We start from the raw sequence: 18126 nt of genomic DNA on the forward strand, positions 1-18126 counted from the left end.
TCTCTCTCACTGAGGTACTGTCTCTCTCACTGAGGTACTGTCTCTCTCACTGAGGTACTGTCTGTTCAGGGATAAAACATGATCTGAATAACAGCATCAGATGAATACTGTGAAATGAATATGGAGGTTTATTTAAATGCGTCCGTGTGTTTGAACGAGCTGAACCTGGATCCAGAGGAACAAATGTCTTTCATCTGATCTATTCTCAGAGGTCAGAAATGAGAACACGCCATGTGGGAAGAGAGGCAGCCAATCAGAGCGCAGATCCTCGGGGGGGCGGAGAAAGTTCCTCGGATGTTTGTCAACACGGCAACTTTCACAATCACACATACTGAATACTATGAAGTATATTTCAATGTATCATTGTTCTCTTGTTTCATTCTATTCTAGGTTCTACTTCATTAGATCCTGTCTGAAGGCGTTTATATATTCAGATGTTTATAAGTTTATATGTTTATATTTTATAATGATTCTGATCATAGATATTCAGCCGGTGTTCATAACTTTATCTTCATGTGTGTAAGAGATGATATTTAAATATACACCTTGAGAACTGCAAACCTATCTACGTCATGTTGTGTAGTGTATTTATGAAAAATGATTAAATGATAAAATAGCTATAAGTTTGTGATTGTGTCAGGGCCAGCAGAGAGGCCTTGCTGGCCCTGACGGCCCACCTCTGCCTGCATGTAGACCTGCTCCTCCAGCTGAATCCTCAGGTGTGTGTGTGTGTGTGTGTGTGTGTGTGTGTGTGTGTGTGACCGACCTCTGACCTCCTGCAGCACAGCTCCCATAGAAGGAGCAGAAGTATTAAAGACATAAAGATTTATCTGTTTCTTCAGAGTCTCTAGAAACAGAAGTGGAGGAATGAACGTTAACATGTCAGCGGACGTCTCTTATTTAACATCCAGCTGACTCTGCTGCTCATTTATCATTTTTATTTATTAGTTTATTATTAAGTGTTTCACTTATTGAACATTTTCAGGCCTCAAGTTCCTCCTGATTTGTTCTTCTGGTCCACATATTTGTGTTTCGGTGCTTTTTTAGAATAAAACACTGAATGTTGTTCACTTGTAACTGAAGTAAAATAAATATATCAGAATACTGTAACTCGCTGGGAGGACTGCACTACACCACAAATATCTGGACCAGAAGAAGAAAATAAGTTTTCTCTTCTTTTCCTTTCTTTGTTGTTTTTTTTGTAGATATTTAGATTTTTATGCTTCTTTTTGTTTAGTTTTTTTTATCATTTATTTATCTAAGCTTAGCTTCACTTAGTTTAGATTCTTTTCTTAAATGTTGAGTTAAATTAAAAGACGGAATGTTTTTTCCTCTCATGAGAGAATACTTGAGAGAATAAATATTAAACATCTGAGTAACAGATTAAATTAAGCTTTTTTTTATCCTCCTGCAGTTTAAACCTGTTAGTCTGACCTGTTAGACCTACTCGTTAGGTTTCCTCTAGAGGCTTCTGGTCCTCCTCCGCTCCATCTGGCCATGAGTTATGGAGGAGCAGCTGGAGGAGGAAGATGAGGAGCTTAGTTCTCCACCAGTAGAAGTGTCTCTTTATAATATAACCCTTTAAATTGTTGATGAACTCAAAACAACACTTTCAATGAACTTAATAAACTGATGGAGATAATTTAAGCTTTAATTATGTTGATCAACTTAATTTACTCCTTTAAAATGAGTTCTAATAAAATAAGTTAAGTTCATCCGACCCAAGTAAATTAAGTTGGACCAACATAATTAAAGCTTAATGCTTAAAGAAAGCAGTTTAATCGTGTTAAATGGTCTCCATGAGTTTATGAAGTTCATTTCTATGAAAAACAAGCTGAACACTAAACGTGGTGAAATGTACACGAAGTTCTACAGAGAGAAGAAGAGTTGAGATCAACACGTTACATAACGGGAGGAAGAGGAGGAGAGCAGATTAAGATGAGGATGAAGATGATGATCAGCAGGTGGAGCTGAGGATGAGGAGGAGGATGAAGATGAGGTCCAGCTGGAGTCCGAAGCAGATGATGAATCACAGTCTGAATGTTTTTTTCCTTAAAAAGACCTCGAACAGGCAGAGACACACACACACACATATACACACACACACATACACACACACACAGTCACACACATACACACACACACAGTCACACACATACACGTACACATACACACACACAGTCACACACATGCACATACACACACACAGTCACACACATACACACACACTGTGTTTATGACTTTTTCAGACTATTTTTATTCTCCACTGAGACATTTCAGAACTTTACGACAGCATCTATTTCTCATCCCTCTCGTTCTTCTTCTTCTTCTTCTTCTTCTGACTCTAGTCACGCGCCGAAAAAACCCAAATGAGATTAAAAGAAAGCAAAGAGCAGAACAGGACGGCCCTCCTCGTCTCCTCATCCTCATCCTCGTCTCCTCAGCCTCGTCTCCTCATCCTCGTCCTCGTCTCATCCTCATCCTCGTCTCCTCAGCCTCGTCTCCTCATCCTCGTCCTCGTCTCATCCTCAGCCTCGTCTCCTCATCCTCGTCCTCGTCTCATCCTCGTCCTCGTCTCCTCATCCTCGTCTCCTCATCCTCGTCCTCGTCTCCTCATCTCCTCATCCTCATCTCCTCATCTCATCCTCATCTCATCCTCGTCTCCTCATCCACATCCTCGTCTCCTCGTCCTCATCTCCTCATCCTCGTCCTCGTCTCCTCATCCTCATCCTTGTCTCCTCATCCTCATCCTCGTCTCCTCATCCTCGTCTCCTCATCCTCATCCTCATCCTCGTCTCCTCATCCTCGTCTCCTCATCCTCGTCTCCCCGTCTCCTCATCCTCGAGGAACAGAAACAGAAACCAGGAACAGAAACATGAGACTCTGTATAATGTTAGCATTTAATTCCCCTCAAAGGAAAACATCGACTTTAATATTAAGAAAACACGTTTTATTTTCACCAGAGAACAGAAAGTATTCTGTTGTTGTAAAACCATAAAACAATCTCACGTTTGATGTAAAGATGTTCTCTTCATGTTCCTTCTGTCACACAGGAAACAGCATTGTTCTTTAAAAACAGTTCATCTACTTGAAGACATGTAAAGTAAGCAGATGTTCTCTTCCTGTGGAGGTTCAATGTTTACACATCTGGTCTCAACAGATCCGCTTTGATGAGAAGTGCTGGAAAAAAAGGCAGTTGCTCTCAGAGTCAGAGCTTTAAAGTGCTTTATATATATATATATATATATATATATATATATATATATATATATATAAAGATAAACACTATAGGATACATCCTGTTGAAGAAAATCATCATATAACTCAGGATTGAACTGAACACATTTGGTTCATAAAAACATTGTGAGGAAGAGATGAAGGCGCCGGACTAACTGTAATCTGTGACTCCAATGTGTGTCCAAATATTTCCCGTACACGAATCGTGTGTTCTGCCAAAAGGTTATCTCGACCCAAAGAAAGTCATGAGAGCGTGACATAGTGAGGAGACCAGGGTGCTCTGTTTGTGGTTCAACCCACTGGTTTGATTGGTGGAAAGTGACTTAAAGGGGTGAAGTTTGACTACAGAAGTAATCTGTGTAAAGTAATACGTGGGATTTGTTTGGATTTGCTGAACTCGTTGTATGTTGGCTTGTGCTTATTAAAACACTTCCCGCTGGGTTACAACTTCAGTTCGCCGTCTCTTCAATACAACAATACAAACAAATAAAACACAAATAACAATATACAATAACTATTTTTCATCACAATAATTAATATTATTATTATAATAATTTGATTATAGATACTTCAGAGTACTACACATTTAACAAATAAATATACAAGTAAATGTTCAAATATATTATTTTAATAAATCAATCAATAGATTGATCTGGAGAATATAACATGTATTAAATTAGATCAAATGTAGATTACCTCTAATATCATTCTCCTAAATCACTGAGCTCATGTGAGGAGTGTGGTGCAGTGAGTCACGTGACATGTGATGCTTTTACTTTTTAGAGACCAGGAGTTTTGTCCCTGCAGGGCTGCCGTACAGGAGCCTTTGTTTATCCTGCCGCTTCTTTAAAAACCAGAGAAGAAGAGTGGTGAGAGGTCAGACCACCCTCACTGGTGTCTAATGAACAGCTGGAACCATTTATTTAATGCTGTTTAATACTAGTGTGTGTGTGTGAGTGTGACCTCTTCTTCTTCTGTCCTTTATTAGTGTGTTGGGTGCTGCCTTCATGGACCACCGTACCAGCGGTGTCTTTCAGCTCTCTGGTTGATTCCCTTCCTGTTTGTGTCGTCATGTTTCTCTCTCGTAGTGTTTTCATCCTCACCGTCATTGAAGCGCAGAAGAAGAACCGACTCAGAGAGCTCTCAGGTCCTCTAGAGACACTCAAGCGTTTCCATCTGAGCACCCAAGGAGACGCCTGAAGGCCTCCAGACCAAACATAAAGGGCACATCTCAAGTCTCTTAACTGCATCCCCGTTTCCCTCACTTGCGTCCTTTTTAGTCCCTCCCACCAGAGATGCATGGAGGAAACCATGCGAGGAGAGAGGAACGAGGAAATATGTATATACATACATACATACATACATATATATATACATATATATATATATATATATATATATATATTTTATTGCTGGGCAAGTTAACGCGTTAATTTCGCGTTAACGCATTCATTAATTAACGCCGACAATTATTTTATCTCGCGTGAACGCATTTTTTAAATTTATTATAATTTTTTTTTTTTTTTTGAAAGACAATACATATACATAACAACAAGAGGATGACAAGAACAGTGGGATAAAAGCCAGCAAACATCCTATAGTCAGTAGTGTGTGTGTGTGTGTGTGTGTGTGTGTGTGTGTCCTTGAGCCTTTTGAGATGGGAAAAATAATAATAATAATAATAATTAAAAAACAACAACAAAAAACAGTTAAATATTTTTAATTTATTATTATTGTAACAGACTGTCTCATGTTTATCGTTTTGTATTGGAGATGATATGTCCCTTCAGGGTTGCCGTAGAGAAAAGGCGACTTCCACTTCTGGTCGAGAGGGGGGGCAGAAATAAAGAGAGAAGCTGCACCAGCTGTTGCTCTCCCTGGAGACTACTGGACATCGCTGCGGTAAAGTCAGCAGACACTCAGATCTCCGTGGTCAACTCAGCAGACACTTACATGTTAGTGCACCTATATGCTGACATTCACGGTAAACACATTTAAACGCCACAGATCGGGAGCGAGCGAAGGACTTTGAAAGTTAGCGGAAAGATTAACGTGAGACAACATCCGGTTTCTTCAGATGAACATCCGGTTTTCAGAATAAGATGACAACAAAGTATGAATTATATTCACATTAAGTATAAAACATGCTGCCTGCATCTCGTGAACCAAATGTTATTGCCCTTTGGTTCATATAGCAGTACTTTTAAAATAAAAGTGCGCAATACACTACTTTTGAATTCATTATTGAACTTTGCATAACAATGAGATTAATCGCAAAAAATCCATGCGATTAATTGCGATTAAATATTTTAATCGTTGCCCAGCACTAATATATACATAAATACATATACATACACACACACATATATATATATATATATATATATATATATATATATATATAAATAAAGGGTTTCATCTCTCAGCTCTCTCTGACTTTAATTGTATTCATAATAAAGTTATTGAGGGAAACATCAGATCATGAAAACACAAATCTTTCTAATAAATGTAGAAAGTTGTTTGTGGTCCTTTTGTTGTTCAGACTACAATGAACATTTATTTAAACCAGATGTTAAATCAGAAACCTAATCAAATATAAACTAGAGTTTATTCTGATCCGTCTTCACTCTGGTGTTAAACTCAGAGTCAGTCAGTCCGATCGGCTGCAGCGTCCAATCACATGACTGATGAACAATGAGGGGGCGTGTCGGCCGTTAAAAGACTTCCTGGAAGTTCTCGTGGTTCCTAGCTCATGGCTCCTCAGAGCAGAAAGAAGAGCTTTGGGACGCCCGTCAATATGGAACAACTTCCGGTTCGAGCGAGGAGCGAGGAAATGACAATTAAGAAACTTGAGAGCTCATGTGGGCTCCTCCATTAGCTCCTTTTAGTTTTGTGTGAAACTGATTAGTAAACAACATCTCCTCTCTCCTCCCCCCTCTCTCCTCTCTCCTCCCCCTCTCTCCTCCCCCCTCTCTCCCCATCTCCTCTCTCCTCCCCCTCTCTCCTCCCCCTCTCTCCTCCCCCCTCTCTCCCCATCTCCTCTCTCCTCCCCCTCTCTCCTCCCCCTCTCTCCTCTCTCCTCCCCCTCTCTCCTCCTCTCCTCTCTCCCCGTCTCCTCTCTCCTCCCCCTCTCTCCTCCTCTCCTCTCTCCCCGTCTCCTCTCTCCTCCCCCTCTCTCCTCGTCTCCTCTCTCCTCCCCCTCTCTCCTCTCCTCTCTCCTCGTCTCCTCTCTCCTCCCCCTCTCTCCTCCCCCTCTCTCCTCGTCTCCTCAGTGAAACCCTCAGGAATAAAGTCTTCAGTGTTTTCAGACATCAGGTCAGAGGTGAGTTGTTCTTGGACTCTCGTCTCCTCATTCCTCTCTAATCACATTCCTGGTACTGGAAATATAAATACATCATAATATATATATATTAGTACAACATATTTTCAGTGGATGTTCTTCAACGCGTTTCACCATCTTTCTTCTGAACAACAGCTTCATGAAGTTTTTAAAAGAAGAAGTGAAACAAAGTGACTCTTCTTCTGCTCAGTCTATTAATATCAGGATGGAAACAGGAAGTGACATCACTGAGTGTGTCAGTCTGTCTGTCTGCAGGACACTCGACAACATGCTGCGGCTGCTTCTCCACACCTTCGTCCGTGTCTTCGTCCTCTCAGGTGAGTCTGGAGCTGCTCAGAGGGGTGGACAGAATAATAGAAACACAGAGTGTTTTTAGAGACGTGTCCCTAATAAAGTGGACACTTTGTATCGTTGTTTTAATCTTTGATGAATAATTAAAGAGTCTGTTGAATGTGTGGAAACATTTGATGAGATCATAACATCCAGATGTGTCTGATGTGTGGAAGAAGATGAACAATGTTCTGATGTCGGCGGTCCTCTCTCCTCGTCTCCTCTCCCCTCATCTCCTCGTCTCCTCTCCCCTCATCTCCTCATCTCCTCTCTCAGAATCAGAATCAGCTTTATTGGCCATGTATGTGTACGCATACATGGAATTTGACTCCGGTTTCCACTCCGCTCTCAATGTACAAACACACATTTACAATAAACAACAAAAAAATATATATAAAGAATAAAAAAGGGCAGCAAAAACAGTAGAACAGATGTAGGTATAAACATTTAACAGCTATATACAATATAAGTATAAATATATATCCAAAAGAAAAAGTGTGTGTATATATATATATATATATATATATATATACACACACACATGTGAACATAAACCTAAACATTGAACAAAAACATCGAACATCCTTGTCTCCTCTCTTTGTCTCCTCGTCTCCTCGTCTTCTCTCCTCTCTCCTAGTCTCCTCTCCTCTCCCTAATCCCCTCTCTCCTCTCTTCTCGTCTCCTTGTCTCCTCCTCCCGTCTCCTCTCTCCTCCTTTTTAATTAAGGAGTCTGTTGAATGTGTGAATACATTTAATAAGATCATAACAAGATGTGTCTGAATAATAGAAGAAGATAGACAAGTGTCCTTCTTATGTCTCCTTTGTCCTCTGAGGCATGTCGGCGGTCGCCACGGAGACGGTGGTGGGCGTGGCTGGGAGGGCGGTGAAGCTGCAGTGTCGCTCGGAGGCAGCGAATCAGAGAGGAGTGGAGGTGTGTTGGGGGAGGGGCCAACCGTCACTGTTCACCTGCCGCGACACGGTGGTCCAGGCCGCCGGAGACCAGCTCGCATACAGGAAGTCACTCAGGTACCAGGTGTCTCCTGATCTGAGACCAACTCACATCTCCTGTCAGACCCTTTTTTAAAGGGACTCTGGTGCTTAGAAACACTACCACTTTAGTCCACAGGGGCCACCAGAATCACCACTAACTAAAAGTTCCTACTATCAGCTGTAATTAAAATAAGACTGTGATGTGGCCTTCAGGTACTCCGTGTCCTCGTCCTCATCTCTGACCATCTCCACCTCTCGACCGTCAGACTCTGGTTTCTATCACTGCAGAGTTCAGCTGACCGGTTTGTTCAACGACCAGACAACCAGCGTGCACCTCATCGTCATCGACCGTGCGTTCGCCTCGGACTCCTCAGACGCTGGGGATGCCGGGAACCTGAACGCACCACACACACCAGGTGAGCACCAGACGGACCTTCAAGGTGTAGACACACCTGCAGGGACCGGCTAGTATGTTTTGGCGATTTATTTTATTTTATATTGTCTCATCTGATTGACAGGTTACAAAACAAGGGAGGTGACGGAGAAGAGAGGAAGTGATGTCACGGGGGAGAACTCCACAGGACCAATGGTGGCTCTGGTTCAGGTGACAGAGACTAAACACAAACAATTAATATCTATCACTCCCTCCAGGAAATACACTCAACAGCACCGTCCTCTATCCACCGTCAAACTGTATAAATACATTTAGACATACAAAAGAATCTGACGTTAACATTACATAAAACACAGCTTGCCCGCAAATATGCACGATAATGAGTTTACAAGCATAACGCACCTCACTGGCTGCACACAACCGAAAGGGAAATGAGTCCACTTGAAACACACGATCAAAGATGATCACTTTAACTTAAACCGTAACACTTCGACTTTACTTTACTTTAACACTTTTAGCGACTTCTGCCGCTTCACGTGTCCTTCTGCTGTCGCTGTGCCACGGTCAAACACGTCCCAGTACGACGCTCTCCACTAAGCTAGCTAACGTTACGACGCTCTCCTCTGAGCTAGCTAACGTTACGACGCTCTCCTCTGAGCTAGCTGACCTGCATGTTTGTTTGTTGTCAGTCGTCCGAGCAGCAGCAGGTCAACAGTCTGCAGAGCTTCATCGGAAACACTGTGAGAGTCTCTTTCATCATCTTCATTCCTGCTCTGCTGCTGACCGCTGCTTACAGTCAGTACACACACACACACACACACACACACACAAATAACAAAACAAGAATTACAAAAACAAAGAACAGTAAATATAGCAAACCGTCAATAAATAACAAAAAATTAAGTCATTATTTATCATATCAACCTGTGTGTGTGTGTGTGTGTGTGTGTGTGTGTGTGTGTGTGTGTGCGTGTGCAGGTGTTTGGAGGTCACAGAGCGACAGGAGGGTGAACCAATCAGAGGAGGAGGAGGCGGAGCTCCGTGTAGAAACAGGAATGTCCTATGAATGTCCTCCTGAAGTCAGAGAAACACATTTTATTAAAACAAAAATCTAAACATTCAGCTTAAACTGGATCCTCGTGATTATTTGACCATATTCATACATTTATATCTCAGCGTTGCTGTCAATGTTAACTGCAAATATTTATACCTTTTGATTTGTAGTCGTGTTTATACCTCCAATCATCTTTACTTTATAATTATTTGACCAATATTTAATCAATAATAAATGAATGTTTCAAGTTTTTCTCACAATGAATCAGCGCTGGATGTCCATAACTGCAGTGTAGTGGATTAAAATGCTACAATAAGTAACCACAGATAATAAATATCTTATCACATATATATTTGTATCTTTAACTTAAGATATAAATAATTTGACTTAATCTAAATGTTCTGTTAATCTTCTGTTGGACTACTAAATGTCCACTGGAATCCATAATGTCATCATCTTGTTTTAGTTTTGGTGTCTTTTAAAGTGATAAAAGTAAAATTGTGTTTGTTCATATCAGTTTTCTGTCATTTGCCAACACGTGGAAACAGCGCCATGAGTTTATAGACTTACACTCTGTGGCCACAGGTGGTACTGCAGCCTGCTCTCTGCTCTTTAAAATGTTAATTCAACTCAACTTTTATCATTAATTTGAAGTAAAAAATCATCGTTTATTAGTTTGACTAATGAGTTGATGATTTCACAAAATGTTTTAACTTCTTTTAACTAGTTTTCTCAAATGAGGTTGATGTGGAGGCTGTAATGAAGGCCGACGCCTGTAGGGGGCGCTGTAGCATTAAAAAAGACACTTTGGTGGCTTCCATGGTAGCCGTATTAATATTTACATGTATTAGCTTTTCAAAATATGTTTTAAATTGAATAATTTTGGGGCAGATAAATATAAAAAACATTTTTATTGTTGCATTCATAACACATACATCATGAATATAAATATATTTACATTTATTCATTGATATGTAAGGAAATACAAAATGAATGCTTTGCCCAAACTAATACTTTCAGGTGAAATTTTATCTCAGTTTATTGTAAATAATTATTTTAAGGAGAAACAATTATAATTGAATGTTATGTCGTAATTATTTCCCTAATTTTCTCAAATTTTCTTAAACATGTTTACTGGAGATGCAGAACTGAACATGTTGTGGGAGGAGCTTCCTCCTCTCAGTCGACTAAGTGATGGTTAAAAGATTATTTTTGTTAATTGTAATAAATTCAGTTTGAGCTGCAGATATTTCTTACCACCCTGCTTACATCAGCTCTTTCCACCCACACACAGACTTCACTTTACTCAGTTATACATACATTATTATTATCAGTTTACATTTGTTAAATCACTTCATTATTCTTATGTTATACATACTTGCTTTAAAATGATTACTGTGATTTCATCCTTACTATTATATGCTTTGTGTCCTTTTATCCTACTTTCATATCATTCCTTCATTTAAGGCAGCTTTCCTGGGATCTCAACCCTCTTTTTTGACAAGTGTGGATCTCTGCTGTCCTTTTTCAGCTTCTGATGAAGTTAAAGACGAGAGTCAGAGAATCAGAAAACAGGAAGCTGTGAACATCTAACGCCGCCAACAGGAAGTGTGGTGGAAGATTTCTGTTAATCGGGAGAAGAGAGTTTTGTTCACAAATCAATAATAAAGTCTTCAGAAGATTGAAAGTTGTCTTTGTCTGTTTATTCGCTTGCAAGAGGGAAGAGAATACGACAGCTACCTATTCAGTAGACTGTGGCAAAGCTTCGACTAAGTACAAGATTCAACATACAGCGGTCCACTCCTCAGATAAATCATACATGAGTACAGGTCTTTTGACACAGTCTGTCTTGATCTGCTCATTATCTAGTTCCTGCTAGATGCATTCAACTGGGAATCAGTTACGGTTTCAAGGTAAGATGAGACTTTCAACTACAAGTTCCTCATTACTGCATAGTTTTAACCACACGTACATTTCGGTTTCACAACGAGGGCACATAGATCAAATGCATATTTTACCATTACATTAGTTATGAGCTGACCACATGTTTATACTCCCTCTGGTGACTTTACACTCAAATAATGATCTTACATTCATTATAATGTGACTGACTACAGAAGTTAACATATATATATATATATATATATATATATAGATTTAAATGAATCACATGACTTGCTGTTATAAGCAGACAGTCCTCCCTAAACAAACAGCCGTAGTCTCATCACGAAACATATTTACATTTATTATCAGATGGCGACCTCGAGTGGTCGAATATTTGTGACGAGAACAAAGCAGGAAGTCAGACTACGTAGAATAAAGACACCCGATCTAATATAGTTAATTTAAATACTTAACCTAAGTGTCACTACACACGTATTTAGTTTTGTTTCGATTCACAACATGAACCTCGAGTTCTCTCCGACAGTCATAGATGTTTAGGGAGACTTTAGAAAACATGTGTGTTTATGTGATGTTTTATTATGTATGTTAAGTTAAGTCATGTTATGTTGTACCATGTTACATTTGTTTTTTTACATTGTTTTCTTACATTTCGTTACATTTTGTTGTTTGACCAGGTTAAGTTTTGTTCGGTTACGTGTTGTTGCATTAAATTACGTTGTTAAATTCTGTTACGTTATGTTTTGTTAAATTACGCTATGCTATGTTTTACCATGTTAAGTTACATTATGTTACTGTATGTTTTGTCACATTTTGTTTAGTTTTGTTACGTTACGTTATGTTACACCATGTCATGTTTTCCTTTTGTTTAGTTTTGTTATGTTTTGTCCTCCACACACAGCGCTGGCTCTGGAACCAAGCTCCTGGAGAGGGGTTGGACTTTGTCCTTTTCCGGAGTTGCCCAGGGTGAGAGGCGCCGGGCGGGAGTGGGGATACTCACGAGCCCCCGGCTGAGCGCCGCTGTGTTGGAGTTCTCCCCGGAGAACGAGAGGGTCGCCTCCATGCGCCTACGGGTTGCGGGGAGCAAGGCTCTGACTGTGGTTTGTGCTTATGCACCAAACAGCAGTTCGGAGTATCCGGCCTTCTTGGAGTCGGTGGGAGGGGTCCTGGAAAGGGCGCCGCCTACTGACTCCATAGTTCTCCTGGGGGACTTCAACTCTCACGTGGGCGATGACGGAGAAACCTGGCGGGGGGTGATTGGGAGGAACGGCTTGCCCAATCTGAACCCGAATGGTGTTTCGTTATTGGACTTCTGTGCTTGCCACGGTTTGGCCATAACGAACACTATGTTCGAACATAAGGTGGCTCATAAGTGTACCTGGTACCAGAACACCTTAGGCCGGAGATCAATGATCGACTTTGGAATCGTATCATTTGATTTGCGGCCGTATGTCTTGGACACTCGGGTGAAGAGAGGAGCAGAGCTGTCAACTGATCACCACCTGGTGGTGAGTTGGATCAGATGGCAGGGGAACCGGTTGGAAAGACCCGGCAAACCCAAACGTGTAGTGAGGGTGAACTGGGAACGTCTGGCGGAGGACCCTGTCTGGGAGGTCTTTAACTCCCACCTCCGGAAGAACTTCTCACACATCCCAAGGGAGGTTGGGGACACGGAATCCGAGTGGACTATGTTCAAAGCCTCTATTGTGGACGCGGCCGCTAGGAGCTGTGGCCGGAAGGTCATCGGTGCCTGTCGTGGCGGCAACCCGAGAACCCGGTGGTGGACACCGGAGGTGAGGGAAGCCGTCAAGCTGAAGGAGACCTTCAAGGCCTGGTTGGCCCAGGGGTCTCCTGAAGCAGCTGACAGGTACCGGCAGGCCAGAAGGGCTGCAGCTGCGGTGGTCGCGAATGCTAAAACACGGGCATGGGAGGAGTTCGGGGAGGCCATGGAGAAGGACTTTCGGTTGGCCTCAAGGAGGTTCTGGCAAACCATCCGACGACTCAGGAAGGGAAAGCAGGGCTTACCCCAGGCTGTTCTCAGCAGGGGGGGGGACTGCTAACCCGGGCGGAGGACATCGTCGGGCGATGGAAAGAGCACTTTGAGGAACTCCTAAACCAGACCAACATGTCCTCTGCAGAGGAGGCAGCGCCTGAGGACCTAGGGGGAGGCTCACCCATATCCCTGGCAGAGGTCGCTGAGGTAGTTAAAAAGCTCCTTGGTGGCAAGGTGCCGGGGGTGGATGAGATCTGCCCTGAGATGCTGAAGGCGCTGGACATAGTTGGGCTGTCCTGGCTCACACGCCTCTTCAATGTCGCATGGGGGTCGGGATCAGTGCCCATGGAATGGCAGACCGGGATGGTGGTTCCCATCTTCAAAAAGGGGGACCGGAGAGTGTGCTCGAATTACCGGGGTATCACACTACTCAGCCTCCCGGGGAAGGCTTATGCCAGGGTGCTGGAAAGGAGGCTCCGACCGCTTGTCGAACCTCAGATTCAAGAGGAGCACTGCGGATTCCGTCCCGGCCGGGAGTATGGGGTGCCGGACCCGTTACAACGGGCGATCCGGTCTCTGTACGACTGCAGTAGGAGCTGTGTCCGCATTCTCTGCAATAAGTCAGACACGTTCCCGGTGGGTGTTGGCCTCCGCCAGGGCTGCCCTTTGTCACCGGTTCTGTTCGTGATTTTCATGGACAGGATATCTAGGCGCAGCCTGGGGGCGGAGAACGTCAGTCTCGGGGGTCTCGGGATCGCCTCTCTGCTATTTGCAGATGATGTGGTCCTGTTAGCCTCCTCGGATCGTGACCTCCAGCATTCACTGGGGCGGTTTGCAGCCGAGTGTGAAGCGGCGGGGATGAGAGTTAGCACCTCCAAATCTGAGGCCATGGTTCTCTGCCGGAAACCGGTGGATTGCTCCCTCCAGGTGGGGACGGAGTGCCTACCTCAAGCGAAGGAGTTCAAGTATCTCGGGGTCTTGTTCACGAGTGAGGGTAAGATGGAGCGGGAGATCGACAGACGGATCGGTGCAGCTGCAGCAGTAAAGCAGGCGCTGCACCGGACCGTCTTGGTGAAGAGGGAGCTGAGCCGGAAGGCAAAGCTCTCAATTTACCACTCGGTCTACATTCCTACCCTCACCTATGGTCACGAACTCTGGGTCGTGACCGAAAGGACAAGGTCGCGGCTACAAGTGGCGAAATGAGTTTCCTCCGTAGGGTGGCCGGGCTCAGCCTTAGAGATAGGGTAAGGAGCTCGGTCATCAGGAGGGAGCTTGGAGTAGAGCCGCTACTCCTTCGCGTCAAAAGGAGTCAGCTGAGGTGGTTCAGCATCTAATTAGGATGCCTCCTGGACGCCTCCCACTGGAGGTTTTCCAGGCACGTCCAACTGGGAAGAGACCCCGGGGAAGACCCAGAACACGCTGGAGAGATTACATCTCCCAGCTGGCCTGGGAACGCCTCGGGATCCCCCAGAATGAGCTGGAACATGTTGCCGGTGAGAGGGAGGTCTGGGTCAGCCTGCTTGACCTGCTGCCACCGCGACCCGACCCCGGATAAGCGGAGGAAAATGGATGGATGGATGGATGTTATGTTTTGTCACGTTATGTTTTGTTACATTATTTTCTTATAAACACCTTTTCAGTGTCACTTTGAGGTTGGGGACTATGCCTCTGGAGTAGCAGACCGGGGTGGTGGTTTAGTTTTTTTAAACAGGTAGACCGTAAAGTGGACTCCAATTATCAGGGTTTACAACTGTGTCCCTCTGGGAGTCCTGTGGGGGGTACTAAGGACAAGAGGTAACTAGATTTTTTGCTACGAGCCATGTGGTCCTTGTACCATCCTTATATTTGTGCCTGATTTAAAGAAACATGTTTAAAAATCTCTTTCTTTGTTTCTTTCTTTTTTCATTGTGTTTTTTTTCTTCTCTCTGAAGCAGCAGCAGGTCATTTTTTACAGTGTGCAGTGCAGCTATGACTCAGTGTGAGTTTAAATGTGAGAGTCTGATGAAAGTGTGTCAGTGTGTTCATGATGAAGATCGTTCTGCTCCTCGCTCTCCTCACAGGTGACGTATATTCACTTTATCACCGTTTCTCCATTTACAAGAAATCAATCATTTTAATAGAACTTAAAAACTTAATTTTTTTCTCGGGCTGTTTGGTTTCTGTTTATATTTCTCACAATAACAGTTTCTTCTTCACAGCATTTATTTGTAGATTTGTAGAAAACAAATGCTTCTTTCTGTTTTTGTACTTTTTTCTTTTGACAGACAGTCAGTTTTGATATTAATCATATTTAATTATATATTACGTCATATTTAACACTTTTAAACACACGTTTGGGTTTTATTTTCATTTCTTTTGACTTTCAGACAAACCTGAGGGATTATAAAACCGGATAGAGCAGCAGATTAGAACAGGTTGAGATCTGATTTTACAGCGTTTGTTTGTGTCCCACAGTAAGTGAAAGTGACAGCAGCAGAGTTGTCGGTCAAACAGGTGAAGACGTCACTCTGTCCTGTAAATACAACATCAAACATTACGGGGCGCTGTCCGTCTGTTGGGGTCGAGGTGTAATACCAATCTTAGGATGCAGCGACCAGCTCCTCTCCACCGACGGACACAATGTGAAGGAAGTTTCCAGCAGGTATCAGTTACTGGGAGGACTGGAGGATGGAGACGTTTCTCTGACGATCCTGAACGTCTCAGAGACAGATGCTGGACTCTACGGGTGCAGAGTGCACATACCCGGATGGCTCAACGACGAGAAACATCCCTTTGATTTGGTCGTTGTGAAAGGTGAGAAATTATTGATTTAGATAATAACGTTTTCATAATATAACAGAGTTTACACTGGTAGGTTGTTCCATAGTTTCTACGCTTTTTGTCTTTTTTATAGACAGTTCAGTTTGGGTCCATGTTTACTTCCTGTCAACTGATCGTGATCAAATCCTGAAGGTCTGACTGGCTAGCAGACGGACACTTTATGAATCCCATAAACTATAAACCTGAGCCAGCCCTAACTAAAGACCTGGACAACCTTTTGTTGTTTTTTTGTTAGTACATGTGCTGCAGCATTCTGGATCACTTGGAAAGATTTAACAGACTGATCAAAGATAACTCTGAGATTCTTTACGGTGCTGCTGGATGCCAGAGCAATGCCATCTAGAGAAACTATATCATTAGATAACTGGTTTCGTGGTTTTCTGGGCTAGATAACTTCAGTTTAGTCTGAGTTTAACATCAGGAAGTTGCAGCTTTTCCAGGTCTTCGAGCTGGTTGGTTTCATCTTGATCGATAGATATAATTGAGTATCATCTGCATAACAATGAAACTTTATAGAGTGTTTTTCCAGTGCAGTTATGGGTCAGATATAAAGGTTGGTGATTGATTGATTGATTGATTGATTGAACAGTCACAGCTGTTGTTTTGTGTTTCAGCTCCACAGACGACCACATCAACAACGTTAACCAGAGAGACGACCACAGATCAGACGGCTTCTACAACAGGTACAACACAGAGGGAGATACTACATCTTCATTCTCTACACTAAAGACCACAAAGTGTCTCCACCCTGGAAGTTCTGAATATCTGCTGATAGTAAAGATCTTTCCTACGCTGAGACAAGAGTGTTGATGAGCATTAAGTTCAGTTTTACTCATTTAGCAGATAGCTAGTTAGCTAGCTAGCTTACTAATCCCACCATGATTTCATGCTCCAGTTACAGAACATAGAAAGCTTCACATGAACCGCTGGCCTCGGTCTACATGTATCCAGACTTTACTGTTATTAACTTACTGTTCATGATGGCCGTTAACGACTTTCAATTAGCTCATGCTAATCACTAAGGCTGATGCTACTGACTATTGTTATGATTTTGTTTAGGTAAGCGCTGTAAAATGTCTGTTATGATGACATAATACATTATAAACTCTTACAAACATTTGTGTATTAGAGTTTATAGACAAGACTAGGATATGTGTATGCTAACCATTAGCATTGGTGGTAGCTATGTGCATGCTAGCAATAAGCATTAAACGAGTCACAGGCTAATTGAAAGGACATTATATTTCTGAATATAGATTTCTGTTTTGCTTAACGTCTGTTTGTCCATCCAGCATTTTGAATATTATATATGTATGTTTGCGGTTTGGTACATTTTTAGCTCTATTCTGCATATTTTATGCTGTTTCCATGGAAATTATACAATTCTATTGTATATTTTATTTGTCATACGATCAAACAGATTTTGCTTTTAAGTCAATACTTCACAAGTTTAGATGAAACTTTATTTATTTTGAGGGAAATACAGAGTCTAAAGTGTTCAACATGACATCATGCTGCTGACACAGCTGCACTCAAACATCTGCTTTCGTTTCTTCGTCCTGCAGGTCAGCTGACCTCGACCGAGCGCCTCCTGACTTCCTCCTCCAGCAGCATCACGGCCGAGGTGAGAGAGGAAGTTTAACTTCAGAGAAACGCAGATGGTTGAAAAGTGGAAGACTTACTTTCAACATCGTGTGAAACCATAAGTCAACTTTGATTTATTCGTCATGTAACTTCTGTACTTCAGTAACAGAACTTCTGTAGTGATTTTAACCCAAACCCCCATCTTTACCTAAACTTAACTAAGTAGTTTTGTTGTCTAAACCTAACTAAGTAGTTTTGTTGTCTCAACCTAACTAATTAGTTTTGTTGTCTAAACCTAACTAAGTAGTTTAGTTGTCTAAACCTAACTAAGTAGTTCAGTTGTCTAAACCTAACTAAGTAGTTTAGTTGTCTAAACCTAACTAAGTAGTTTTGTTGTCTCAACTGAAATAAGTAGTTTTGTTGTCTAAACCTAACTAAGTAGTTTTGTTGTCTAAACCTAACTAAGTAGTTTTGTTGTCTAA

General features: G+C 42.3%; 2 protein-coding genes across 5 annotated transcripts; both read left to right on the forward strand.

The window, feature by feature from the left end:
* Positions 1-6503: 6503 nt before the first annotated feature.
* On the forward strand, positions 6504-11290 carry LOC116401334 (hepatitis A virus cellular receptor 1 homolog). 4 transcript variants are annotated; one of them, XM_031879687.1, is made up of 7 exons: positions 6504-6559; positions 6833-6894; positions 7741-7933; positions 8186-8313; positions 8416-8501; positions 8981-9086; positions 9270-9415. In XM_031879687.1, the coding sequence occupies exons 2-7, from the start codon at positions 6846-6848 to the stop codon at positions 9404-9406; spliced, it is 699 nt and encodes a 232-aa protein (XP_031735547.1). In that variant the 5' UTR covers positions 6504-6559; positions 6833-6845; the 3' UTR covers positions 9407-9415. The 4 variants fall into 4 exon arrangements, with proteins under 4 accessions (XP_031735547.1, XP_031735546.1, XP_031735548.1 ...); XM_031879686.1 differs by having other exon boundaries at positions 6516-6559; positions 8111-8313; XM_031879688.1 differs by lacking the exons at positions 8981-9086; positions 9270-9415 and adding an exon at positions 10877-11290 and having other exon boundaries at positions 6517-6559; positions 8111-8313.
* Positions 11291-14900: 3610 nt separating this feature from the next.
* LOC116401335 (T-cell immunoglobulin and mucin domain-containing protein 4-like) lies at positions 14901-17837 on the forward strand. The gene is made up of 4 exons (XM_031879690.1): positions 14901-15300; positions 15695-16033; positions 16675-16743; positions 17626-17837. Exons 1-4 carry the CDS (start codon positions 15264-15266, stop codon positions 17700-17702), a joined length of 522 nt encoding a protein of 173 aa, XP_031735550.1. The 5' UTR covers positions 14901-15263; the 3' UTR covers positions 17703-17837.
* The last annotated feature ends 289 nt before the right edge of the window (positions 17838-18126 follow it).

This window comes from Anarrhichthys ocellatus, unplaced genomic scaffold (assembly GCF_004355925.1).
Source record: "Anarrhichthys ocellatus isolate YVR2014 unplaced genomic scaffold, GSC_Weel_1.0 scaffold349, whole genome shotgun sequence".
Taxonomy (NCBI): domain Eukaryota; kingdom Metazoa; phylum Chordata; class Actinopteri; order Perciformes; family Anarhichadidae; genus Anarrhichthys; species Anarrhichthys ocellatus.

Excerpts from the sequence above, each read along its gene's own strand:
- LOC116401334 (XM_031879686.1), top strand. The coding sequence starts at position 6,846 with ATGCTGCGGCTGCTTCTCCACACCTTCGTCCGTGTCTTCGTCCTCTCA. Across the intron at positions 8,314-8,415 it reads GAACGCACCACACACACCAG|GTTACAAAACAAGGGAGGTG; the intron begins GTGAGCACCAGA and ends TCTGATTGACAG. Across the intron at positions 9,087-9,269 it reads GCTGCTGACCGCTGCTTACA|GTGTTTGGAGGTCACAGAGC; the intron begins GTCAGTACACAC and ends GTGCGTGTGCAG.
- LOC116401335 (XM_031879690.1), top strand. The coding sequence starts at position 15,264 with ATGATGAAGATCGTTCTGCTCCTCGCTCTCCTCACAG. Across the intron at positions 15,301-15,694 it reads GCTCCTCGCTCTCCTCACAG|TAAGTGAAAGTGACAGCAGC; the intron begins GTGACGTATATT and ends TGTGTCCCACAG. Across the intron at positions 16,744-17,625 it reads TCAGACGGCTTCTACAACAG|GTCAGCTGACCTCGACCGAG; the intron begins GTACAACACAGA and ends TTCGTCCTGCAG.